This window comes from Pomacea canaliculata, linkage group LG2 (genome assembly GCF_003073045.1).
Source record: "Pomacea canaliculata isolate SZHN2017 linkage group LG2, ASM307304v1, whole genome shotgun sequence".
Taxonomy (NCBI): domain Eukaryota; kingdom Metazoa; phylum Mollusca; class Gastropoda; order Architaenioglossa; family Ampullariidae; genus Pomacea; species Pomacea canaliculata.
Window position 1 is genome coordinate 23620264 of NC_037591.1, and position 27855 is coordinate 23648118.

Genomic DNA, 27855 nt, shown 5'->3' on the forward strand with positions numbered 1-27855 from the left:
GAATTAATTGCCTAGAGAACAGAGTAACCAGCGTATTTGGTGTATAGGCGCCAGGGACTGAAACTGTGAATTGTGATCTGTAATGAGTGAACAGTGAACTCGAATTGTGAACTTTAACCAGTGACACGTGAACAGCGACAAATGGAATTACCATTGTGCGAACGCTAACGCCAGAGATCAGCCTAGAGAGAAGTTCCTTAGATTATGTCAGTACTTGTAAACTATTCTTTGTTTATATATATGTACTCTTTTGTTTAATTATACTCTTTCCATTTGTTCTGAAGTCTCTTTATTAAGATCTGCACTGAGTGCGTTGTAATTAGATATGTGTGGGCGCATGCCAGATGTTTGTACGAATGCACCAAGATAGCCATTGCCCACAGAGCCCCATTCAATCCATCACAACTGGCGAGCCTGCAATCTGATACGAACTTTGGAATTTATTCTGATTATTTGTACCCTAACATTTGTATCTATGCTATTGTTCAAAGTGTGTTAAGATTTGTTTTTATGCTTTTTTTTTTTTTCTCTTCAAAGTGTGTTAACATATATAAGTAGAAGCTACGTTATTTTTTCTCTTGAGTTGGAACCATGTGGGATATACAAGAGGGAGACGATATGGCCCAGACCGCCGAACCCTCACAGCAAACGGTAGACTCAGGCAACGCGACGTCTGAGAGCGAAAGAATACAAGAGCTAAAGAGGGATGCCGAAGCGATAGACTTAGTGGTAAGGCCTCACAATATATGTTCAGGAAGGAGTGAATGCGCACCGAGAAGCAGAAAAACAAAACACGAATCAGAAATGAAAAAAAGAGACGTAGAGTTAGAACGCCTAAGGCTAGCGGTAGAACGCGAAAAGATAGCATTGGAAAACAGGAAGATGGAGTCGCAGAGGCACCTTGGAAGCGACGGGGTAGGGATCAGGGAAAGGGAGGTTATGTCAAGTACTAGACCGAAAATGCCCTACTGGGACGACCAGAGTGACGATATAGACTCATATATTCGTCGATTCGAGTCACACGCTACCATGAATAAATGGCACGCAGACGAACTGTCGGGCAATCTCTCGAATCTCCTTAGAGGGAAGGCCCTGACATATTATCACGAAATACCCGAGGAGGACTTAGGTTCCTTCCCCAAGGTAAAGAAGCACCTCCTTACCCGTTTTCAATGTACGGAGGAAGGCTTCCGTCGGCAATTCCGAGCCGCTCGGCCAGACCGAGAAGAAACCATAGCCGTATTTTTTTCGAGAATCAAGCGATATTTCAACAGATGGCTAGAGCTGGGGGATATAACAAATGACTTTAGTAGACTGGTCGACCTGCTGTTACGGGAGCAACTGTTAGCTGGCCTATCTAGCAACGTAGTTTCTTTCCTGATGGAGAGAAAATATCAGACAGTTAACGACTTAGTGGAAGCAGCGGACAGGTATAGAGAGGCACACAGAGATAGGCCCATGGCCGCAAACACTGACTCAAACGTGTTCTGCGCAAACGCCGGGATCCCTGAGCCCCTAGCAGCGAGCGGAGGAACACGACGCCCCCCTCCGAGAGCCACCGACAGACATTACGTTCAGAAAATAGCCATGCGGGCGGTTACCCAGGCCGGCGTAATCACCGTTTCACAAACCGTAGCCGGGAAAACACGCCAGACAACGGCAACGGCATCGACCCCACCGACTTGAAGTTCTACGGGGATAAAAGAGGGTGTTGGGGTTGCCGTTCGCACGATCACTGGTGGAAGCGGTGCGGGAGGCCGCAGTTTAAGCCAAGTCCTCATCCCCAGAAACCAAACCTCGCTTCCATCGGGCTTATAGTCAGTACGGAGTCCGACATTACACAGCGCGAAGGGGTGGAAATCGCTGACGAAGTGGCCATCGGTATGTCAGCGGCGGAGAATTTACCACCGTCCATACAGACATGCCAGGGGTCGCTAGGTGGCACACCCGTCACAGTGATGTTAGATTCCGGTTGCTCGACGGTCGGAGTGAGACGGAGCTTGCTACGCCGCGAACAATTTCTGAGCAAAGTGCAATTGTGCGTCTTTTCAACGGCCAGACCGTACAGTTTCCGGTCGCACTAGTCCGCCTCGAGTGCCCATACTTCTCAGGAACGGTAGAGGCATGCGTTATCGATAACCCCGTCTGCGATGTCATCTTGGGCTGCGTGGACGGGTCCACGTTTCATTGTACACAAGCGGCCGCAACCGCTCACACGCGCGCTCAGGCGGCCAGGCAAGAAAAACCCTTTCACCCGCTCCTGACAACGAAAACCCCCAAGCTAGACATTAACCCGGAAAAATTAGCTGAACTGCAGCTAGCAGACACCACTCTAAGAGCCCTGTTTGACAAACTTGGGGGGGAAAGCACCGGGACACCCCGCGGCAGCGTTCGTTATTAGAGATGGGTTGCTGTACAGGCGGATCACTGGTACAAAACTCCAGACAGTCACCTGGCAGGTGGTGGTCCCAGTTGCCTTCGAGAGTCGGTGCTAATAGCCGCGCACGACTCTTTGTTCGGCGGACACATGGGAGCCAATAGCACGTTCAAACGCATCACCCATTCTTCTTCTGGCCAGGTTATAGGCGTGGGTTAAGGATACTGTCGCTCCTGCGATACGTGCCAGAAAACGTTCCCAAAGGCGGGTGCCGCCGGCACCCTTCAGCCGGTCCCGGTCATAGATATACCATTCTCACGAGTGGCCATAGACCTTATCGGCCAATCTCACCTCCAATCAGCTAGAGGTCACAGGCATATACTCACTTACGTGGACGTGGCCACACGCTACCCTGAAGCGGTCGCATTGCGTTCTATCTCAACAGAGGAGGTGGCTGAGGCCCTGGTACAAAATTTTTTCCCACACTGGAATTCCCGATGAAATCCTGTCGGATCAGGGCCACAGTTCACCTCTGAGATTATGCGCGAGGTTATGAAACTCTTGTCGGTGTCCCAGCTTCACAGCACAACCTACCACCCTCAGACCAACGGTATGGTCGAACGCTTCAATGGAACTCTAAAACTATGTTAAAAAGAGTGATGACAGACAAACCAAGAGATTGGGACCCCGCTATCTTACCAACGATATTATTCGCGTACCGGGAGATTCCCCAGGAATCAACGGGCTTCGCACCTTTTGAATTACTCTATGGCCGCTCCCTAAAGGCCCCTCTCAACTGCTGTATGATACGTGACCGGCGCCGACAATGAGGACGTCACGCCACCACAACATCACAGTATGTGTCTGACCTGCGGGACGCGCTCAGAGATATGGTTAGATGTGCACAAGATGCAGTGCAAGCTACATCAAAGAGGAACAGGGATTACAAATTCCGTCAGGCTGGCGTGCGATCTTTCAAAGAGGGCTCTCAGGTCTTAGTCCTTCTCCCATCTGCCAATAACAAGATGCTGTTTAAGTGGCGCGGCCCCTTTACAGTCCGAAAGCGCATCAATATGTATGACTATTTGATAGAAACAAGCGAAGGGGTTCAGAAACTATTTCACATTAACCTGTTACGTGAGTACATCACGCGCACCCCCCCTCCCTCAGTACAGCAGGGTTTGATCGGTATCATCGCGGGTGAATGTTCCACAGAAGACAGTGACGTAGAGAAAGTCATAATCAAATGCATGCCCACCGTGCGAACAGAGGACTTCAATCAGGTGCGCATTAACCCCGCACTCTCGACCCCTCAGAAAGACGAGGTTTATAAAGTCCTGCGCAAACACGAACAAATGCTTACAGACTTACCGGGACTTGCGGACTTTCAAGACCACTCAATAACCCTGACCGATAATGTCATCGTTAACATTAAGCAGTACCCCCTCCCATTCACATCCGAGAGAATCGTCAAAGAAGAGGTGGAAAAGATGCTAGCGTTAGGTATCATCGAGCAGTCATCTTCCCCTTTCGCTTCCCCAGTAGTGATAGTGCGGAAGAAGGATGGCTCTACACGCTTCTGCATCGACTTCAGAGAACTGAATAAAGTTACCAGGTTCGATGCAGAACCCATTCCAGACGTGGAGCTTTTGTTCTCTCAACTACAGGGCAAAAACTATTTCACGAAAATAGACCTGGCAAAAGGGTATTGGCAAATACCTATGGCAGAAAAGGATAAAGAGAAAACCGCATTTCAGACACCTCTCGGCCTCTTTCATTTCACGCGCATGCATTCGGGATGTCAACGGCCCCCAGCTCGTTTGCACGAATGATGCGCAAGCTCAACCTCGAACGTTTCGGGGCGGTGTCCTTCTTTGACGATATTCTCATTGCATCAGCCACATGGACCCAACACTTGCTATCAGTTGACAACGTGCTGACAGAGTTGTCATCTCACGGGCTGACCGCCCGACCATCAAAGGTAGAAGTGGGCTTCACGACCATTGAATTCCTCGGGCATGAGGTAGGGGAGGGAACTATGCGGCCCCAAGCGGGCAAAGTATCCAAAATTCTAAATATCCAAACGCCCCACACGAAAAAACAGGTGCGCTCCCTCTTGGGTCTAGTGGGCTTTTATCGCCGATACATAAATAACTATGCAGCGACAGTTAACCCCCTGACCAACCTCACCAAAGCGGGACAGCCAAATAAAATTAGGTGGACGGAGGAGTGCCAGAGGGCACTAGACACGCTAAAAACAACACTGTCCTCAGAACCAGTGATACAACTCCCCAATTTTACGAAACCATTTACCGTAAGGACGGACGCTTCCTCCACAGGTTTAGGCGCGGTGCTGATGCAGCACGACGACAAGGGGGCGCTACACCCTATTCTGTACCCCAGTCGGAAGTTGCTGGAGCGCGAAACGCGGTACTCGACTGTAGAGCGAGAGTGCCTCGGACTCGTCTGGGCGGTCGACAAGTTCCACCGCTATCTTTTTGGGAGTCATTTCTTTGTAGAAACAGACCACCGCCCACTAACCTACCTTAGACGGGCTAACACTACCACGGCCGCTTATGCGATGGGCTTTAGCGCTACAGGAGTATAATTTTTCGGTCTCCTATCGCGGGCTCTAAAAATGTTGAGGCAGAACCTTGTCACGCTATCAATGTAAAATTTTTTTTCAGGTTCTGACCACTTTTTATTGATGATGCATTATGAATATGATCATGATTGCGATTATGACTTTGATGGATGATTATAGCCTATAGTGTGTACAGGAGTGTACTAACGCCGATTTTGTTTTTCTTTTCTTTCTTTCTTTTTCTCTATAATAATATTGAGATGTGGACTGCTGTATGGTTGATGATGATGAGGAGAGATGCACTAATGTGAATTTTGTTTTAATGATAAGATCATGTTGATGATTGTACTCACGATGAATTTTTTCTTTATGATGATGTTTATAACCAGTCTCGTGCATATCAGCTGTTCACAATCTGCAGTATTGCATTTGGCCTTTTATGTAACATGCTATCAACACTGTTAGCACTGGAATTTTTTTGTTTGTGAGTGTATTGTACACAATTGATATATTGGGGTGTAATGTGTTTTTGAGCCAGGGCCAGCTATGTTCATTTAAATGTTATAGTGGCGTGGGTAGGCTAGTCCGAGGGGTAGTCTGTCGGGTAGCATCGTAGGGTGTACCTGTGTTGTTGAGGGTGATCGCCGGCTAGCTCCATTCAAGTGGACTAGAGGGATACCCTAGGGCGGCAGAGGAAGCGTCTGCGCGCTGCATAATTTGTATATGTTCAGGGTGATCGCCGGCTAGCTCCATTCAAGTGGACTAGAGGGATGCCCATAGGGCGGCAGAGAAAGTGCCTGCGCGCCAGCAGAACCCGAGGGGTTGCTGCATAATTTTTATAGGTTGAGGGTGATCGCCGACTAGCTCCATTCAAGTGGACTAAAGGGATACCCTAGGGCGGCAGAGGAAGCGTCTGCGCGCCAGCAGAACCAGAAGGTTCTATGTAGAGTGGTCTTTGCATAATGCAACTTTGAAGGTGAATTGGCTTATGTGCTAAGAGTAATTTTTTTTTTTCTCTCATGAAGGTTCATTGTTGTAATTGATTACTTGTTGCTTTATTCATTTGACAGATGCATATGTGGTAATAATTTTAGCAACTGTTTGAATTTGATTGAATTATGCTTACTCATTTCATGTAACTATGTCTGGATTTGTATTTTTGAAAAATTGTGCCTTAGCAGTCACAATTTTTCCCCCGGAGGAGGGGGTGATGTAGAAAATAGGTTTTCTACTTTTGAGCTATTTTATGTTTTAGTATAGTTTGGTATGTAGTCGGTGGGGGTAAGGTTGTTTGAAATGTTAAAGCAATGAACTGTCAAGCTGGCGGCATATCGGCCCGACTGGCGCGCCAATGTCTGGCCGCACCATTTATTACCAGCGGACAGTCGAAGCTACGACAACAATCGAGTAAGCGGCCGCAAGTAGACCATGGCAGAGGGAGACAACCGGGTAAAAGCCCGACCTCTCTTTGGCCGCTGAAGGTCGGGACCGCTGAGGCGAGCAACGCCCCTTACACTGCGTCCAGACCTTGCTACACCTCCAAGGCCAACGGAGGAAGTTACGCCACGGAAGAAGGAAGTCTGGCGAGGGGCAGAGCACGCCACTTCTCCAAGTAGCGAGCTGGTGAGCCGGCCGCAAGAGGGTCCGTCTGAGGGATCCTAGCCAGACGTAAAAGTGTCCATGGACGTGAGAACTTCGAATTAATTGCCTAGAAACAGAGTAACCAGCGTATTTTGGTGTATAGGCGCCAGGGACTGAAACTGTGAATTGTGATCTGTAATGAGTGAACAGTGAACTCGAATTGTGAACTTTACCAGTGACACGTGAAAGCGACAAATGGAATTACATTGTGCGAACGCTAACGCCAGAGATCAGCTAGAGAGAAGTTCTTAGATTATGTCAGTACTTGTAAACTTTCTTTGTTAATATATATGTATCTTTTTGTTTATTATACTCTTTCCATTTGTTCTGAAGTCTCTTTATTAAGATCTGCACTGAGTGCGTTGTAATTAGATATGTGTGGGCGCATGCCAGATGTTTGTACGAATGCACCAAGATAGCCATTGCCCACAGAGCCCCATTCAATCCATTACAGTGTTCACCTGTTATGACATTCATTCTCCACCAGATTTGAGGATTAAAAAAACAGCAAACTGCGTGATGTTGCAATTGTATACAAAAACAGTTAACATGATATCTACGATTTCAGTTGTATGTATAATTTAAAAGAAGAATTGCTGTTCCCAGCTCATTCAAAAACATGTTGGTCAGGCTGACTGGTCCTATGTGAGAATAGCTTTTAGAGGGTTAGCAGGAACTAAACATTTTATATTCTTCTGTTTGTGTGTTGTTCAACATTTGAGGGTTCGCAGTATGCAATTTTATGGAATGTTTTGTCTTAACTACTCCATTTTGTGCTATTTTTTATCAGTATAAAATCATGAAACCTTATAGCTAGTCAGTGTTTTTCCTGGACAGCCCCTGTAGTACAAGGGGAATAATATTTTTTGATGGCTTTTGAAAAACATGAGAGATCTTTGGTCCACAAAGTATAATTCTGTAGAACATATTTTCAGGTTAGATTTGATTAGTTCTCTAATTTCTTTGCCTTAGTGTGTGATATCATGTCGGTGCTTTTTCCAGAAATACTGTTATATGTCAGTTATTGTATTGGGAGGGTAAACCTTGTTTTCAATTTTAATGAGACATTGAAGAGGGATATGATAGTCCTGGGGATGAAATGTAGATATTTAAACATGAATGGTTTGCTAATTTCTTTTCTGGAAATAGCAGAGTAACGGATATGTTGAGAAGGTGCAAATTTTCTTACATCAAGCTGAAATTAAAAAGTTTTTCTCATGTAAGATGATTGAAAAGGCTGTTCATGCACTAATATGATGATGCTGACGGGTGTGTGTGTGTATGTGATGTATATATGTAAGTTGATTGGTGCGAAGGGGGCAGATCAGGTAGTGGTGCAATCAATGGAATGAGCCTGTGTTGCAGTTTTCTGTCTTTAACATATTCTGAACTACCACTCTTCCTGCCTCCAACCCTAATTTCAGAAATAGCTTTTTGAAAATGTCTCTTTTTCTTTCTAATTCTCAAAACTAAAGTTAATTTCTAGAGAAAGATGGTTATTTGTTTTGGTTAAAGGATTTTGATTGTGGACATCAAAACCAGTCACTATTCATGTCCTTTCAGGTATTTGGAAATTGTTTTGTTGAGATTCCTTAGCAATAATTAAAAATGTGTCTCTCCACAAGCTTTCAAGAGTAAACATCTTTTTGGCAGCTAAATATTCAAACATTGCAAAAATCTTTGAGGGTTAATCTTAAAAAAAAATAAATAAAATACTCACAAAAAAGAGATCCTTATGAACTTTCTGATGTTTTTCTACAGCTTTCACACATGAGCTTGTCATAACACTCTTTTTTAATTATTATTTTCTTGGGATTTTTTTTTTGGGTGGGGGGGAAGCAGGAAAGGTTGCATGTTGCGAAAAGAGAGGGTATCAACATCACAGATCTCAGAACTTGTAAAATGTCAAATATGCAGAAATAGTCTTGCACTTAGTCTTAGCATTTATGAATGACAAAGAATAGGTCTGGAAGTTTCCATAAACCTTGTTTTCCTTTATGTTTGCATCTTTTGATCTACAGTTTGTGCTTCATTCTATTTTGTTAAAATATTTGAACTTCTTTATATTTCTTTATGAAATAATCTGTACTCTGTATCATCAGTACAAATTCATTGACTTCGTTTTTTGGTATCTAGGCGGGTGTACCTTACCATTTAAAAAATAAGGGTTCACATTATATTCACCATGAAAATGACCAGTTCTTTTTACAGTAGTTTAGTCTCTTTTGTTAGACATTTTGAAATGAAGAGTTTAGGCTTTTACTGACATTTATAAAGACTTTATCTTCCTTATACATTTCTTTTAATATTTTCTACATTTACTGAGGCTTTTAGAGAAAAAGATTGATTCTTGTTCCATGTGTTTGTGGATGTGTATGGGGATGTGTGTATGCTTACATATCTCATATATGCATCCTTGTGCCTGCAGGGAGATGGGAGAAAGATTGCGTGAAATTGTGAAATTGAGAGAGAGAGAGCATGTATGCAGCTTTACACACTTTTTAAAAATTTGTGTGAGAGGTGCGTGAGTAGAATATGCTCTTTTTTAGAAACACCAGGTCTCTCTTTTGTCATTCCTGATTTTGTTAGCTTTTGCTTGTTTTAGTAGACCTAATGAATCCTCTATAGAAATGAGATTGGAAACATACTAGGCAGATTACATTTGGCATTAGGATGAAAGACTGACCAAGAGTTCAGTATGTTACATATAAAACTAGGTTGCTGTATTGTCTTTAAAGGGCTGTGTTACTACAAAACTATAAAAGTACACTTTTGTTAAAAAATCTTTCCATATCATCAGAATTACAGTTTAATACCTTTATTTTTCCAAGACCTAGAGCAATGCAATTTTCATTGATTAAAAAAAAAATCAGGCTTTGAGCAGTAATAGCACTACCTAAAGGATCTCATCTGGTTTGTTTTGTCCATGACAGGTATGATCATATAGGGATGTTTGGATGGTAAAGGGGATAAAAACCTAATACAAATGTCAGACTTTTATCTTTGCTTATACAGGGCTTCTGCTTACGCAAAAATTTTAAAGTTCGGAGGACCCCTTCAATTTTCGTCAATGGGTTCCCATTCAAATTTGGGCAAAGAACAGGGACCCCTTAAAAATCTGAAGAAGGGGTCCTTGGGACCCCAAAGAATTTAGCCTTAGCAGAAGCCCTGCTTATATCTCATTAAGTGGCCAATACAACAGGGTATTTCCCAAGGATAGTGTATTTTCTATAAAAAGATAAAAAAATTTGATCAAGTTGTTTCTCATCTATGCTTAATAATATGTAATACATTTTATTTGTGGGTCAAGTATATCTGGTCAGTGCCTTCAAATTTACATATATTGCAGGCTGAGTCCAGCAGAGTTTGTTTTTTTCTTTTTATTCCTCAATTTTGCCTCGCCAACATGCACTGCACTGATGCTGTTATTTTAGAGCAGTAGCACCCAACCTTTTCTTGCCTGAGTGCCGCACAGGACAGGATATAAAATCTCGCTGGCCAGAACGTGGTTTTGCCAGAATCATGACATTAAAAACGAAAAATGAAATTATGTTGTGTCTGGTTAAAATAAGTGGGCTGTAGTTTGGGCACCCCTGTTTCAGAGACTAAAATGGGTGTTGTCTTATACTTTTGCTCCAGTTATTTCCCTGCATGTGAAATAAAATTTCTAATAGAGTTTGTCTAATTAAATGCAGCATAGTTCTTCAGGTGGAATGGAAAATCAGTGATTACTGATAACTTGTAGTTGTACTGTTACTCTAGTAGATCTTAGTTTCCTATGCCTTGCAACCATATTAAGACTTTAATATGTGTAATTGTAGAAAATAGTTTAAGTAGATCAGTTTTTAAGGGAGAATTAACCAGATTTTGGCAAGATTTTTTTTCTAGTTTAGCACCATTTGATTTGTTTTTACACTTGTGGTTTGAAAACAACATGCAGTGCTGGCTATTCAACAAATGCTAGCTCTGAGTTAGAAAAATAAAGCTGGACTGCAGTTATTTGAAAAGGGGCTTCAATTTTTATTATTATCTTGTAAATCGTGTTTCATGGTTTATATGACTTGAGATATGAAAGCAAGAAATTATATTGTGGCATTGTTGATTGCTTGCTGTACAGTTTCCTTGAGGTCTAATATATTTGCTCCATTTTTTGCATACAATTTGAGTTGAAATTGTGTGTGTGTATATATACCATATATCTGTTTTAAATTTATGTACACTTTGTTTGTATGTGTGTGCGAGTCGGAGTGTATGCACATGAGCATTAAAAATTGTTTTAATGACTTAATACATATGCATTTCTTTGCAATCATATGGTAATGGTATGAAGGAAGATTTATTTAATTTCTTTTTACATTTTAGTTTTTTTTTAAGTGCATTATATAGTACAATGTTGTTAAGTCTTTTTATCTCGGATACTTCTTTGACTTTCAGAAACAGTAGGTCACCATGCTCCAAAGAATTGATTTCACTGCTATTATAGATGAAATGTTTGCTCAGTTTGGTCATAATGCTTATTCATCTATGTGTGGATTTTCCTTATTGTCACATTGTCTGACCCTCTTTGGGATCCACAGTGTGTTTGTTTTCAGGTTTTAATTTAGGTTGTATGCATTTCAGAGATCCTGCATTCTGTGCTATGATATTACAACGGTTTAAAGTAATCTAATTGTTTTGCATGAATAGAGCATGTTATTTTAAAGCTGTTGACATAGCATTGAGAAAACACTGCTAATCATAGTGTATTTCTTTCCTCCTTTCCCATAACATTTCCCTTTCATTACATGGGATGTTTTGATGTGTTTTTTTTTTTTTTTCGTGTATTGTGAGTGACTGACTCAGTACTTCAGTGTACTTAAGTAAACCAAGGCTTAGTATGCACAAACATAAATACTACATGTAGCTAAAATTAGTGCTATTGTAGATTTTAGTCCCCCTCTCCTACAAACTCTACCACCACTTTTCCTGCCATCGGTACATTCACAGATTAAACAGCATGTTAACCCACCATATACTTGCTTTTTGAAACTAGCTCATTGTAAGGGTAAATTTTAAAGCATTCTGATGAATACATCAGAAAAGGGCAGATTTTGTATATGTTAATCTGGCTTGATTTTCATTTTTTATGATTATCCTTGCACACAAGTATGCAGAAAAGCACTGTAGTTTGGGAAATCAGCTCATGCATGCAATTATTTTTTTCCATTTAGCAAATTATAAATTTTTCTCTTTTAAGTTTAAGGCATTCCTTGCGTCAAACCATTTTAAGATTACCTAAGCCTGTTTACTTGAAAGGGGCTCAATTGCACTGCAGCACAAAGTGATAGCATTTTCCCAGTAAACATTTATTGCATTAGTTTACATCTACTGCTCCACCTTGTATCTTCAGGATAGATATGAGGTCATTAAAAAATCTCAGCCCCTGTTTCATTTTCTATACTTAGGCGTTCCCAGGTTTGGTTGCCCACATCCCCAGGGGCACCAGATGGAATACTTAGCAGTCTTCATTTTATTGAAAGGGAAGAATAATATAGAATTGATTATTAAAGTATTTTAAAATCATAAAACATCTGTTCACAAGTGGGACTGAATATTTTGTTTACATATTTTCTCAATTGGAATCTAACAGCTCAATTTTATATTTTCAGTTTGTGCACTGAGTTAAAGCTTATTTTTTTAAAGTTCTATTTGTCCACCCACAGTACTGTGTTTGATTTGATTTGTGGTTCAAAAATTAGAAATTTTGAATGTTTATATTTTTAGGAAGTTTAAACATTTCTAAGTGTGGGGCTTAGAAAAAGTTGAGAACCACTGCGATAGACAATTTTTCATCTTAGTAATTTTATAAAAGGTATTGTAAGAAAATATGCAAGTCACTCATTCAGACAATCAAGCAAAGTGTTTGTGGTACTGGACCATTAAAAAAAATATGAATATGCTTTGTTATTTGTTATTTTTAGGGATGGGGGATAAGGGGAAAGAAGTTAATGAAACAGTGGAGTTTTTCATTCACTCTGCTTACATGTTCATGTGATATTTTGTGGAGAGTTTAGTTTTTTTTCTTAACAGAAGTTCTTTAGAAATGTACATTATTAAATGTCACAGAAATTTTATTATTTAAGGTTTTACTTTCTGCTAGGTGACATTGAGAATGTCCTTTAACTTTGGTTGTCAAACATACAACCCTAAATCTGTAACAGTCAAACATCATGACTGTAAATTGATTTTATTCTAATAGGTATGTCTCAAACTCTCAAATGTTTCAAAGAAAATAATGTGTGGTAAGTGATGGTGACACGAAAATGCCTTTCAACCTATAAACCACATCCCACAATGTTGGCAAAATTTTGTGGGTTCTTATAGCTGAGAATTGTTGCAAGATTTTGCTTTTGTAGAGGAGAACTTGCTGACTGTGATATACTGCATGCTGTAAAGTTCTGCCTAAAAATCTGTACAAATTTTGTTGGCAGGATTTATTTTTTAGAAATGTTTGATGTGTAATTGTCCTTACTGGCATTTGTATAGCAGAATGTAGAGTGAGACCAGTAATTTTAATTTACTTTTTAATGGTGGTGGTCTTAACTACAGTGTGGACCATAATCATACAACTTTTCTGTTGTCAACAATTGGCCTCAAATTTGCAGGTATGTCGTATACTTGCATAACTAACGGTAAATGTTTTTCTAGATATGAATTCTTGTACAAGATGTGCACTTCTCTTTAACATATGACATTCAGAATGTCAAATGAAGTAAACGAATAGCATTGATCTTAGAACTTAATTAAGTCAGTGTGATTAGTTTGAAAGAGTTGTTTTTTTTTTTTTTACATAAAGCCTGTTTTGAAAAGCTCCATTCCTTCACAGCACCATATTATTGGTAATACTGAATAAAGTTAGTAAACAGAATATAGTGTCATAATTTTTTTCCTTCAAGGATAAAATGCTTATCCTGTAACAAGGATGCAAACCTCATTTGCATATTTGCATGCTTTCTGCTGATCAACTTAGTTTAAAATATTCTTGAAAAATCACATAAATTCTTCCAACAACTTTCTTGCTCAATTGCCAAATAAGGTTTATCGACAATACATATGGGGCTGAATTGTGAAGCTGAATAAGTGGAAGTAAAGATGTTAATTTTAAGCATTTATTGATTTTAGAATTGTGTAGCTCTCAGCTGTTTAGGAAAATATTCACAAGCAATACTTAAGATATGAGAGTGGGATCTATTGCAAGGTGGGTAGTCTGATAAGGGTTTTTTTTTTTTTTTAACAGAAACTAATTTCTACATGTGTGTGATGGCAGACAGGCTTAAGTAAAATCTCATGCATTTATGTTAATGTTTAAACATAATTATTTAAGTGCTTTACTTTATATTGTCTTTATAAAAATATGCTATACTTAAAGTTGTATCACAAATGTATTTAAGGTCAGTATTGGTAAGTTAAATTAAATTTAGTGACAGAGAAAAGGTATCAAGCTTAACAACAGCTGTCAACAACAAAGCTATCAGTTTCAGTTTTCTTTCTTCCCAAAATGAAAAACATATGATGGTGACAGAATTTGGTGGGTGAGTTAATATTTGTCTGGACTATTCAGTTTTTTTCAATTACATATAGATTAGAGGAAAGAGTAAGACTGCCATATCTGTACAGCTACTGTAACTATACAGGTGCTAGTGAAGAAACATAAAGAACATTTTGTGTATTCTTCTCTGCTTTAAAAAAAAATTTAGCCTTCTGTGAAGAAAAAAATATTGCTCAGAGTTCAGTGCGTGATCTCTCATTATTTATGGCTGCTATTTTATGCTATCCAAAATGTGACAGGTTTGCACTGGTACCTGTCATTGTACCCTACCCTTGTCTTCTGTTCCCCCTTGTTGCATTTAGTTATTGGGAAATCAGAGGTTAACAGTCTCTTCAGTTCTTTTCACCATAGGTTGTCCTTTAGATCTTTTTAGCAACCGAAGATTACTTCAATAGTGAAGTTATACTGCAGTGTATACTTACAAAAGGCTTCTTAAATTGCATAACTTCTTATAGTTTGTATTTTGTAGACTGAAAACTGTGACACAGATATTTGTAATACAAATATAACATAAGTTATCCATACCAGTCACCATTCTTCTGATGCTTGTCCCCTTCGCTTCCAGACCAGTTATTGGCAGACGTAACTGAGACTAAGGACAATTTTGATCAAAGAGGATCCTCTTTGGTTTGATTGTTGAATTGGTTAATTTTTTTAAGTTTATAAAAGTTACATCATCACTGAAGTCTGAGTCAGAGGACAGTTATATATGTTGAAGAAACATTGTTCTTGTGCCTTTGTATTTTCATAAAGAAAATAATAAAGGTCATTTAAGTTATTGTATTCTTTGGTCGTTATTTTTACATTACGACTTGGTCAGTTGTATGAGAGCAAGGGAGGGAGAAAGTGGAGACGCGACGAAATGTGACTAGAGTGACATCCCTTGGAGGCTTTGGATGGCGTCCATGTTTGTTTTCATAGCGACGCTCAATAGTATCCATGCATAGGGCTCTTAGTAATATTACATTGCTGGAATCTTCATGTATGTATTTTGCCGTTTAAGTAGGTTCTTCGGTATTATTGTGGGGATATTTTGCCTTTAGTCGTAAGCTTAGATTGATGCTAAAATTCAAGTGGTGCGACAACGCAGACGACAAAATTATCTTAACTATAATGATCTATTCAGAAAGTCCTTTTGCAGCTAGCTGCAAATAAGTCCAAACGTACTAATTGTGTTTACAAAAATACTTTTTTAAGTGGTACAAATTTTTAGAATCATGTCTTTCACTGGACGCGTTACACTTTTCTGGCTGTTATGAGTTACCAATATAGCAATTAAAATTATTTGGCTGACATAATGTGTACGTCTATATTTGTTCAAAGCAATCATAACATCACTGAACAGGCTGTTACAGCTTAATGTGTACTTGCATTTGCGCAAGTCAATATGATATGGAGAAATTGAAATTGAAATAGCCTAACTGTAAAATGAGAAGAAGATCGAATAATGTTCATGTAATTGGCATCTGTCAACTTGTATTTCTCACTTTACACCATTATAACGTAATTCAGAATTAAGGTAGCTTATCACACTAATTAATTTGGGTTTTGTTAAAGTTTTTTTTATCGTACATTTTGGATGGCTATGAAAATGATTCACCTTCCTGAATGCTTATTGTTTCTCCTCTTCTGTGTAAAAATTCAGTACAACATTATTTCTTGTTGAGCTGGTGATGTCAGAAGAAGAAGGTGTTGAAGACTTAGAGGCTTCTGCCTCTCCTACACTGCCAGTAGTTTCCATTGGTGGATCAGGTGAAAATGATGAAGATGACTCAGACATTACCTTGTGAGCTCATTTTTGCTGATCATTTTTGTATTACACTTTGAAAACTATGCGAAAACAAGATTTCAATAAGCATAATGAATTGATAACCAATGACATGATGAGCTATTAACATGAAATATTTCAAACAGAGCCATGCATTGTTCAAATAAGTTCAGCCACTATCTATTAAATAAAAATGACTCCTTGGGAATGCACATTCAGAGAACAAATCTTACAATGGCACGTAAATGGGATTTTTTAAAAATCATTTTATTTTTATAGGAGTCTTTGTCATCATTATTCTTTAGTTTGGAGGTTCTTATTAAATGTGTATGTTTAAATTAAATGAGCTTGAATTTATAGTACATGAAGTCATGGTTCATGAAATGAAAGCAGGTTGTTTGATTTCCCTACTTTTACATCTCTCAGCTAAAACCTGATTTTGGTGGATTTTAGTAAGTAAATAGGGGTGCATTACTGTATTATGTAAAAAAATTTGATGTCACCTATTATTTGGAAACTATAATTCCTTTGATAATGGTTACTGATGGCAGGCGTAAAATGTTTTTAAAAGGGGTTTTAAAATATTTATTAGAAGTTTTAACACAAATAAGTATAAAGGGAGTACTCATATAACTATCTGCACAAAAGGTGATAGTACTACAGATAAGTCATTCTGTGGTTACTTCAATGCAGTTTGTTAGGTGTGCATTAATTATGGAGCTGCAACTAACCACAGGTTTGCTACAGGACTGATTAACTTAATATGTAATTAGAACGAAGTGCATAATTAAAACTTAATATAATTACAAACATGTCATATTTTATCCTCTTTACTTAACCTCTACTGGTCCCCTGCTTAATTTGTTCTTTTATAATTGAATGAATATGGTAATGTTTATATTAAACTAAAAGAGCATGATTTCCTAGTTTTTAGCTATCAAAAATGCTTTGACTTTTCATGAATATTTAAAACCACTGGACAAAGTAGAGTGCAATGGCATGAAACATTCAGTAGGATGGTGTTTTTTAATTGAGTTATTGGAGATGTTTTGTGACATTACAGATCAGAGGATGAGGAGGACATGGAGAATGGACATATCTCAGAGCACAGACAGGCAAGCTCACCAGATGATGGTGCATCACCACGCAGACAGTACAAAACTGTTAATGGGAAAAAGCATATTGATATGACACCACCAGACCAGCTTCTGTCTACTGCACAGAAGAGAGCTAGGAAACTCAGTGTGTTGAGAAAGGTGAGGTTAAATACACAAACAAGCATGCACGTGCATGAGCATGTGTATATGTGTCTTTCTCTGCAATACGTGTGTCTGCATGCGCTTGCATGTGCAAAACATTACCCTAAAAGCTAATGTAAAGTGCCACTTGTCTTCTGGAAATATCTTGATGAAAATTATTCTCAGTCCTGTGAATACATTTCATCTTTGCCTGGACATGGTAAGAATAGTGAAAACTCGTCTGCACATCCTAAATATATTCAAAAGTAAATTAATATTTTACATTACATATGGACTGAAAAGGTGTTTTCAAAGGAATATCTCTGATGATAAATGTGCAGGCTGACAGAGCGATTTATGAATACATCCGCTGCACAGCCCTCACGCGTATTGTTTATGGCAGTTATCACTGGAAGCTGGCAGAAAGCCATGTTGACTTGGGAGAAGCCTATCTTGACCTTAAAGGTAAATTATCGTGTAATATATCCACAAAAATATTGGAACATAGAATGATAGAATTTTAATTTGTGCTACGAATTTTAGCGGATATTTGAACATTTCATCCATGTTGAGTCCACCACTAAAGTGTAAAAGTCAAGAAATTTCAAAATGTTGAGATAAACAGTTTTATAAATAGCCGAATTTTGTTTGGGGTCTGTATGGACCCCAGTGTCCGTTATTTATCAGGGAAGGTTAACCACAGTTAATGGAGAAGGTTGGGTTATGCTGTTAACTTATCTTGGGCTGTTTATGGTGAATCAGCTGCAGTTTACTGCCCCTGTGGCCCTTGAGTTAAGGGACCTTCACTTTCCATCTTTTTTTTTCTTCTTATGTAGTATAGGTTTGAAAGCAACTGGTGTTTGGGTAAATGTTTGGAAGACAGTTTTATAGTCTCCATTTTTTAAGTTTTCAATATATTCAACATCCAACCGTAAAATCTTATTACTAAAGTCATTTCACTCATGTATATATGCTATGGAAATACTATTCCTAACAGTATTAGATCTGTTTTCAGCCTCCCTCTAAAGCTCTGAGCCTGTATATATGCTTTATGAGAAAATATAGTTGCTAGCAGAGGAAAAGATGAAAGAAGAGCAATTACATTGACAATAAAAAAGAAAGTTGAAGTTTCTTATACTATCTCCAACAGCACTGCTGTAATTAAAAAGAATGCTGTAAAGGTAGAACAATAGCCAGTAGTTGTGTTGAAATTGTTGTAACAGGTTATGCTTCTCAAGCTGAGTATCATGCAGAGACTGCCAAAAGCATTATGCTGCATGGTGCCCATGTATCAGGATCTGTTGAAGAAAAGGCCGAGATTTACTCAGTCCTTATCCGCATGTACTACACTCTAGGTAGAGCATGCACTGTGATGAAGAAGTATCCTTTTGGGCTGCTTTTCTCATCAGTTTTTTTTCTTTTTAAAATTCTAAGTAAAGCATATTTTTTACTTAATGTGTGCGAACACACACACACATTTTATATGTGTATGCATCCACCTCTGTAATTAAAGCACTGGTTATGTATAAGATTGATTTAACACCATGCCTTAACATAGGTCAGGTACAGTGAAGGAGAGCAATACTTAAACAAAGCTGACCGCATTGCACAGGAGCGAAGTCACCTGGACTGTGTCACCAACAAGGAATGTGACAAGACTGATATTCAACTATTTCTGGCTATGGCAAGGTCTCTGGGGTTTTCTTTCTAGCTCCATTCCTTGGTTAACACATTTCTTAAATGTATATGGTTCATATTTGAAGAAAATGTTTTTTTAAAAATTAGGTTACAAACAAATGCATGTATATAATATATAGTTGCTGTGATGTTTTTCACTTACAGTTGGTTTACCTTTCTCTACATTTGCAAAGGTTGCCCTAATTGTTTATCAGTTAAAAATAAAAATGTGCTGATGGTTAATGGCTGCATAATTGAAAATGTGATAAAAGAAGTTTCGTGACAAACTTTTTTAAAAATTAGTTGTTTTCGGCATGGAAATCATCAGATATTGTGATGGAATTCATTTGTTCTGTGTTCAGACTGTATGGACGACAGAAGAAGCATGCTCTATCTAGTGAGAAATATGACAAAAGCATCAGTTTAATAGAGAAAGTGTATGGTCCAGACAGCATGCGACTAATTGCTGTTTTGCATGACTATGGCAGAGTATCCTTTAATTGTCTCCAGTCCTTTGAACGGAAAATCCTGGTTATACAATTGATTTTGTTATTGTTTCTGTTCTTTTATGTGTACATTCAAAGTATAATCATGAAACTTAGGCCATGGTATTCTGAATATTATAATCTGTGATAATAGACGTCTTTGCTAATAAATCTTAAAGGATCTGGAGAGCCTGCAGTGCCAATCTAAATTTGTAATGTGCCTCTAAATGTTTTGGTCTGTAGGTGAAGTGAATGTTATGAAGCAAGTTCTTTACTTTTTAATTTTATTTTTGAGACCTTTACTTAGCACAAGGGCTTCTTTAGAAAAATGATTGAAAATTTCATGGTGATGTCCTTAAAGTGTCTCAGCTGGAACAGAGTAATGGTCGTTATTCCAACCATGAGAAAGCTATTGGCCTCTTTCAACAAGCACATGACATAGCCACAGTTAAGTAAGTGCAAAATTTTTAGTTACGAAGGAAGGTAATATTTTAGATATGGTTCTGCCTTGCTGTTCCAGAGAATCTGCTAAAAAACAGGATCTAGTCATGATACGTCAAGTCTTACAGAGAGAAAGATATCTTCTGCAAATAGATTTGTAAATCGCAAACTCCTAGAAAACTGGAAAAATGTAGATATTACTATACTTTGACTATATAGATTGCTTAATTAAATCGACTGATGTCATAAAACAATTTCATAGTAAAATATTTTGCAAAATAATTTCAAGTCCGGCTGGTGGTGAGCAGCAAATTCTCAGAATCCACTGAAATTGGTATATCAGTTTATCACAACTGAGCTAACATATGCTATAATTTTTAGAGGTTGGACAGTAAACAGGCTCTTGAAAAGTATGTCACACAGAGTCGGTGGTTTTGATGCATGAATGTACCACTGCATTCTTGTATTAAGCTCTATACACAAGCAAAGGGAGGTCAGAAAGTTAATTTTAACAAAAGGAAAGGAATGAAACTTTTTGTCTGCTGTCTGCTTTTTGTTATTTTATCACTTGTATTTTGTATTAGGCAGTGGATCCACTTTTCAAAAGCTAACCCGTATAATCTTCTCACCTTCTCTTGATTGATGGTTCAACTACAGGTTTTAGTCCTTGAAAGGTTACCCGTTTTACTTTGCCACTTTTACTCTTTGGAAGGAGCCTGAAATAACAAAATTCCAGGTCTAGAGAATAAATTTACGGTGATGGTGGTGGTTGTCTGCTTTTATGCAAAGGAAGATCACCTATGCAACCTTGTATTTCTTGTCACTTTATTAGCCTGAGACATTGAAATATTAGGCAAGACAAGAAAAGGATCAAACTGTAGAGGGGAACACAATGTGAACATTAGATAATATCTTGAGGTAGAATTATTTGTACTTTCCAACTGCAACTAGTACAGCACCCTGTCATAAGTGTGCATAAGCTGACCAGTATTTCATATGACTGCAGTTACAAGCAGGGCAGTAAGGAGACGGTCGATACAGCCTTAGCGTTAGCACAGGCCTACGCTAATACTGGACGAGAAGAGGCTGAGGGTGGGTATTTTGTGTATCCTAAAATTAGTGATTTGTGTCGCCACACAAGGAATGAGAAAATTTTAACAATATTTTTTCTATGCAGCTTTGAAAATTATTGCTTTTGTTGATATTAATTTTATTATTACTACTCTTAGTAAGATAAATCTCTGAATATTTTTTCTTTGCCTCACACATCACCTTGGTCACATATGCAGGATCAGCAGAAAGTTACTTAAACGAATGCCTTGCTGTGTGTACAACTGTGCATGGGCCTCACCATCCCCGGTCTTTGGTGGTGCAGGATGAGCTTGCCAGGCTCCTGATTCGTACCAACAGGCATGAGGTGGGGAATGATCACTCACATGTAAACAAGCTATTGAGATTGATACCATTAGGAATATGTTGAAATGTGTTGTTTACATATCCCATCTCCACACAAACACACTCTAAGTCAAATTTAATGGAAACATCTAACACATCCTCCATCTCTCTTCTTTACTTATTTCTTTCAGCAACTTAGAAAAATTTTCAATTGATTTTTAAAAGTAGGTTCATTCAAAGAAAGGTGAAAACTCTGTGCATTAAGGATGTGTCTGGCATAACTTGAATGTCTTCCAAGGGGAAGAACTGTCCTCGTTTTTTTCTTTGCTTTATTTATAGTTATCATTCTTGCAGCATTAACGTAATACATTTCTGTGAACAGTTGTGAAAGAGCTAAAACACACACAATTAAATCAGAAACATGTCCTTATCAGATTTATATTTTTCATATTTGAATGATGTAGATAATTCTCTACATCTGGAATGACTAAGGGTTGTCAGAACATCAGTGTGGATTTTGCTCTTGACTAAATTATGCTGTTTAAACACAGGCCATTTACAGAATGAAATACTTTGGGAAATTAGTAAAAATGTGGGTGTGGATGTTGATTTGAAGTGTGTGAATATTGAAAGATGAGTAAGCTAGTTCATGCTCACAGGCTGTTTATTTATTGAAATTTTCAAAGGCAATATATCATGAGAAAAGTAGTTTTTCCCAAATCTAGCCGATTTTGTTTTTTCTAGTTTAATAACTGTTATAAACTACATCCAGGAAGCTATGGCCATACTGAAGTCAAGCGTCAGTCCAAAGTGCCAGGTGTTTGGGGATTACTCAGAACAGGTGTCAGACACCTATAAACTAATGGGCTCAGTCCATCTTGCTCAAGGCAGCACTGAAAAGGCACTGCACTGCTACAAAAAAGTAAATTAGTTTTCATTTTAAGTTTTATTTTCTTCATTCTAGTAGCATAATTTAGACACAGTTTTACTTTTTAAACAAGTAATCAAGATATTTAACGAGTATTAGAGAAACATGCTATCAGTGATGCTGGACCAAAAGGCAGTATGTTTTGTGCAAGCTGGGAAAGTACCATTACACTGTTCTGTTGCAGTGCTATACTATAGAGAAACTGGTGCTGGGCAATAAACACAGGAAGACAAAAGACACACTGCGAACCATGGAACTGCTTTTGTCGTGAGTAGTTTTTAACCTTTACTCTTGATTTCAATATTTGCTTGTTTAGCCCTTGCTATCCAGACTATAAATTATTTTTTATATTATCTTTCTCATTTTCATGCCTTTTTTCATGCCAACATACTGTAGTTCCCTTACCCTTTGCAACGTGCTGGTTATGATAATGCAAAGACAATACTAATACTGAAAATATATCAAAATTTGACATGTGAATACTCTGGTTGCACTGCTTTGTTTTATTTATATATGTATAGCAAATGTTCACTTTTATAGGCTGGGTTACATATCACTTCCATTTTTGAAAGCCAGTAAGTTTCAGAGAATAGATGATTACATAGGCAGGTAACTTTTCCACCTTGTAACTTTTGAGTTGTTGGGAAGTGAGGTGTTAAAGACTGCACTTTTCTCTTGGCTAGCTGTTTGTGATGAGGTGCCCATCTCCTCTCCATCATTACCGTACCTTCCCAACTATGTTAGGTTCCCACTTCATAGCTGGGTCAAGTGTTAGTAGTACATTTGTGTCACATGGCTACCACACCAGCTAATATGCTTCTCCAGGTTCAAATGCCTTTGTTCTGACCATTCTGCTATCTGCTTCCCCTGTGTAATTATTTTATGTAGGATGGATAAAACAGATGCAAATACTTGTGTGAGCTACTATGGGTCTTATGTGGTGGACAGGTATCTAAATATTGATACCTACATTGATCACTTGTTAGATTTTTGTTTTGCAGGAGTCCAAGCATGGCCAACAAGTTTGCCATTCACAAAGAAGATGAACTGTTGAAGCGGCCTCGCTTCAACAGCATTGTAAACAGAACCACAGCTATTGGTGGATTTAAACCTCAGGTGTAAACAGGTCATAGTGGCATAAGAGTGATGATGGGATGAAGTTTAGCATTCTACAAGTTTACTAAAAGTCTCCATGTTTTATTTTCACTCATTGCTATGACTAAAATCTTCATTTTTTTTGGTATTTGGCTTCTTGTCCATTCTTCTTTAGTGAATCTCTTAGTTGACAGCTACTTGATGTTCTTGATGGAAATATGTAGACTTATTGGACTTAAACTTGTTTGGAGCCCAATGGCACATATTTATTGTACATTGCCGGCGTTTGCTTCCTGTTCTTATATACTTTATTAAAGGGAGACTTTTTTTGACACCAGCAAGAAAATCCTAACAAAGTTTTTAAAGCAATGGTAACAATTTTTGTGCTTGGCTGTTTGGGATATTATTGCCTTGTTTGCACCATATTGGGCACAAGGGTATAGTCCTAGTCACCTAGCAATACCTGTAAGATTTGAGAAGTACAGCATCTATCATAGAACTGGTCAACCTGTTTAATTCACTTGATCATGACTTTTTTTAAAAAATAAATCCTCTGAGAATGAGATTTTATTTAACCAGATCGACTTTACATTAAATATTTCAAGGTGGCGTAGTTGTTACTGTGTGGACATGGTGTTAATGTGACTAATCCTGTTTCAAGCTTTCATAGAGAAGGTTTAGTTCAGATGTTACTTGGCTAAGTTTACCTGCTCACAACATAACGAAGATTCTGGTAAAAAGGGGTGTGTACATACAATCTGTCTTTGTCACTCATATGTACTCTGACATAAAAGATGAAAACCACGAGCCAAAATTAATTCGAAGATTTTATTTGGAATGGTGGGTGGGCGAAGGTGCGTGACAACATCATGGAGGAAGAAATACATCAGGTCAGAAGTCAACAATCAGTTCGGGCAATGAACAATATCACTTACATCATAACGCTTCCCCCGGAATCAGAAATGAGCTTAAACCACCTTTTCTTTTTGTAAAAGAACGAAAGGTCCACCCACATCTCCCACTGTCTCCAATCTACAGCAGCTCCTCGGTGCACCAGTTTCACCTCAGCTTTCAACCACCCAACCGCTCTTCATCCAACTTTAAGCTGGCTTTTTCTTAAATATTTTTTTTAAGGATAACATTGCATTACAAAATTCAGAAAGTGGTTAAAAATATCGCTTGTGAAATATTTTGAGTCCGCTACACGCTATAAAAATATTATAAGCTTTCAAAGACGAACACGCTCACACATTAACGAAAGTGATACAAGACAACACCGATGACGTTGCCATAGAGACAGGGACATGACATGCTGCCAGGATGCAACACATTGAACATGCATGGAAAGAAATCTGCCACACGGATAGGCCAAATAAAATAAAATAAAATAACCCTATCGCTGAAATGAACAGCTCCAGTCAGGAGAAAGGCTTGCGGCAAATGTTGCCCCACGAGGCGCTGGACACGGTGTAAAAGCTCGACATGGGCGAGGCGGGCCTACGTCATACCGGTAACGGACAACCCTGCATGCGCACAACAGACCATAACGCGATTTTGCTTCTTGAAAAACCAAAATTCTGTCACCAACCCGTTTTCCAGGCACTCGAAATGAGGCTAGTGGAAATAATAAATCGCTGCTTCACGAAGTAATGGGTGGGGTCTTCGTTTTCTGCTTCGATTATACAGGCTATAGAAGGATTAGCTTTCCTCAAGTATCACACTTCGAGAGAAGGGGGGAGGGTGAGCAGGAGCATCATATCGCATATGTGGCGGACGCGATGTTTTGTGAGTCTGCTACACATTCATTTCTTTTGCTGTGATCGAAGATTTTTTGCTAAACTAGAAAGCGTGGGCAGACAGCCATGGGTGCGATGTTGGCGGCTGCCAATATACCACCAAAGTTGAATATTGCTCACGTTCGAAATGAGTTCTGAGTATTTTTTTCCGGTGAGGACGATGTGTTATTTGCAGTTTTCAAAAGCTGCTGACATACGGAAATTTTGGAACATAGGTTGAAAATGTCAAGCGGAAGATACCAATTAGCTCTTAGCTCCATTGTATGAGGTTTTAACGTGACACGGACAGAAAATTCCAACCGAAGGAACAAAGAACCCCTTCCCCCGCCCCCCAAAAAAAGCAAAAAAGCAAAAACACTTGTAGTTCTTGTACAGAGCCCAAATTGACAAATAAAAGAGAAAGCTTCTGAAACAAAACAAGTCAGAAAGACAAAACTAGTTAAGGCCAGACACCGGTCGAAAAATTGTCAAAAATTTTTCATTTTGGCCATTTTCAGATTACTTCATACTGTCAAAGTTCATATTTTGTTCTATTCACTCGCCAAGTGGTTTTTCATAGAATAATCTAGAAATATGTCTATTTTGTCAATGAAAACATCTACTTCTATCCTATTTACTTTTCCCGAGCGCAGAATTAGCGAGAATAGAGAATGTTTGAGACATAGCAACACACCTCGCCACGTGGGCAACTGTGTCACATCGTATATCGGTCGAAAGGTCATGACATGAATTTTCAAACAAAGGCTGAGTCAAAACCTTAGAAGGCCCAAGCTATGATACAAGCTCTTTTCTAGACGACACAAAGGTCGGAAACTTCCTTATATGGACGCATGCGTAACATACTTTGCATATAGCCAATCAGAATTCACTAATGCCGACCTAGACGGGTCATAGGGCACACGAACACGCTTCGGCTGTGCTCGGGTATCCCACAAGGCAACTGTCATGGCCTCCGGATGTATAAACGATGGCGACAGCAAGTCAAAGCTTGTTCTGGGATATTTTCTTTTCTAAGACATTAACGTTGATATTAAATGTTTATTGTGACTGTCAGACGCTCATTTCTTCTCACAATACCACGTGCGAAAGAATAAAAACCACGTGGACATTCTTAGACCATCGTAGCAGCTAAAAAAAGTAACTTAGTGAACCGAATTCGGCTGTCGAAAACACCATCAGTCATGTGGTAAGCGAGCTGAAAATAAAGCGAAGTTTTCATTTCTGCTGCAAATCTCGGTAGTAATCAGGACTAGATGCGAACATTTACACATTTGTGTCAACTTGCAATGCTAGTTATTTATGTACTTTGTCAGGAATGCACGGAAACAGCTTTACATCATTAACACAGATAACAAAGGTTGGGTGGGGGTTGGATGGTCTTACTCCAACCAAATGTAACAAACAGAATGTGAAGACAATTATGTATAGCATTCCTAACAAACAATGAAAACTGCTATCTAGTCAAGTTTGAAGCCATTCATTGTCTAGAGAGCACATCATTGTCAGCCCCCTAAAAGGCCAGACAGCTATAGTGCTTTTCCCAGAAATCTTTGACAGAAAATAAGATACCCCCTAGCCACAAAAATCAACCATCTTTAATCCATGTGACTACAGAGGTAATTCATAAAATTATCCTAGCATACAGAGGAACAGAACATGAGCAGCTGCTTAAATTCTGGTGCACCAGTGATGTATCTCTAGATTTCATGAATAGGTTATTCTTATTCCTATTTGCCCCCAGTGGAGCATAGGGCTGCAAGAATTGGTTATACTCCCCTATAAGCTTTTGAAATAATTTCTTTAATTGATGTTCATCCCATCATGCTGCAACTGAAGGCTAATAAAGATGAGAGTGTTTCCTACTAATGCTGCTACTTCAGTAGATGCTCGCAAAAATTGGAAGCAATATGCGATATCATCACTAAATGTTAGATAGCAAAAGACCAAAGATGGCAAAAACCATGAAGCTAGTGGACACTGAACTTCTATATAACTAACTAAACCTATAACTGTGTTGCTCAATGTTTGCAAACACCATTGTTTTTATTACTGTGTACTTCTCTGAAGCCTGGTCAGCAGTTGGGTACACAACACAACCATGTTGACTTTCTAAAAGTGAATAAAATAATTAATTTATTAGTAATGTTAAAGTTATATGTAGTAACACATTGAAAGATGGTTATATTTTTCATTCAGCAGGTAAATTACATGAAAGGCTTAGATAAAACAAAGTTACTAAGCTTGATATTTCTGCTCGCGCTTTTTCCGTTCATTGTTTTTGTTACAGTTTGTTTACTTAAAATCCCTATAACTTTATATTGACATGTGATACAGGCCTAAAATTTGAATGAAGTTTTCTTTATACATATGTAAATATTTCAGTGAGAGCTTTTTAAAAAATATTTAGTGGTTTAGTAGTTACTAAGCTTTCACTTTGTTTTCCTTCGCCTTTTCAGTTTCTTGTTTTAGTAAGCTTGTTTAGTTCAAAAGCTTATAACTTTATATTGGCATGTGATACAGGCCTAAAATTGGGTTGAAGTTTTCTTTATTCATATTTAAACATTTCTATGAGAGCTTTTAAAAAAATATTGAGTAGTTTAGAAGTTACTAAGCTTTAAGTTTTTCTTTCCTCGTTTTCTCACTTTCTTGTTTTGGTTAGAGACTGTTTACTTCAAAAGCTTACTCCTTCTTTTTGACAAGAGATATAGATCTGCAATTTGGTTGAGCTTTTCTTCATACAAATTTAAACATTTCTATGATAGATTTTTAAAAATTACTTAGTAGTTTGGTAGTTATACCGTTTTACATCAAAATTTCTTAAAATTTAACACACTTTTTTACA

At 38.4% G+C, this 27855-nt stretch overlaps 1 protein-coding gene across 1 annotated transcript; it reads left to right on the forward strand.

Moving 5' to 3' along the window:
* Positions 1–15065: 15065 nt before the first annotated feature.
* Positions 15066–24204, forward strand: LOC112556863 (tetratricopeptide repeat protein 23-like). The gene is made up of 13 exons (XM_025226257.1): positions 15066–15172; positions 15836–15976; positions 17022–17214; positions 17538–17661; positions 18420–18576; positions 18760–18885; positions 19236–19362; positions 19728–19810; positions 20806–20891; positions 21089–21216; positions 21967–22116; positions 22307–22389; positions 23124–24204. The coding sequence occupies exons 2-13, from the start codon at positions 15864–15866 to the stop codon at positions 23242–23244; spliced, it is 1491 nt and encodes a 496-aa protein (XP_025082042.1). The 5' UTR covers positions 15066–15172; positions 15836–15863; the 3' UTR covers positions 23245–24204.
* Positions 24205–27855: the final 3651 nt, after the last annotated feature.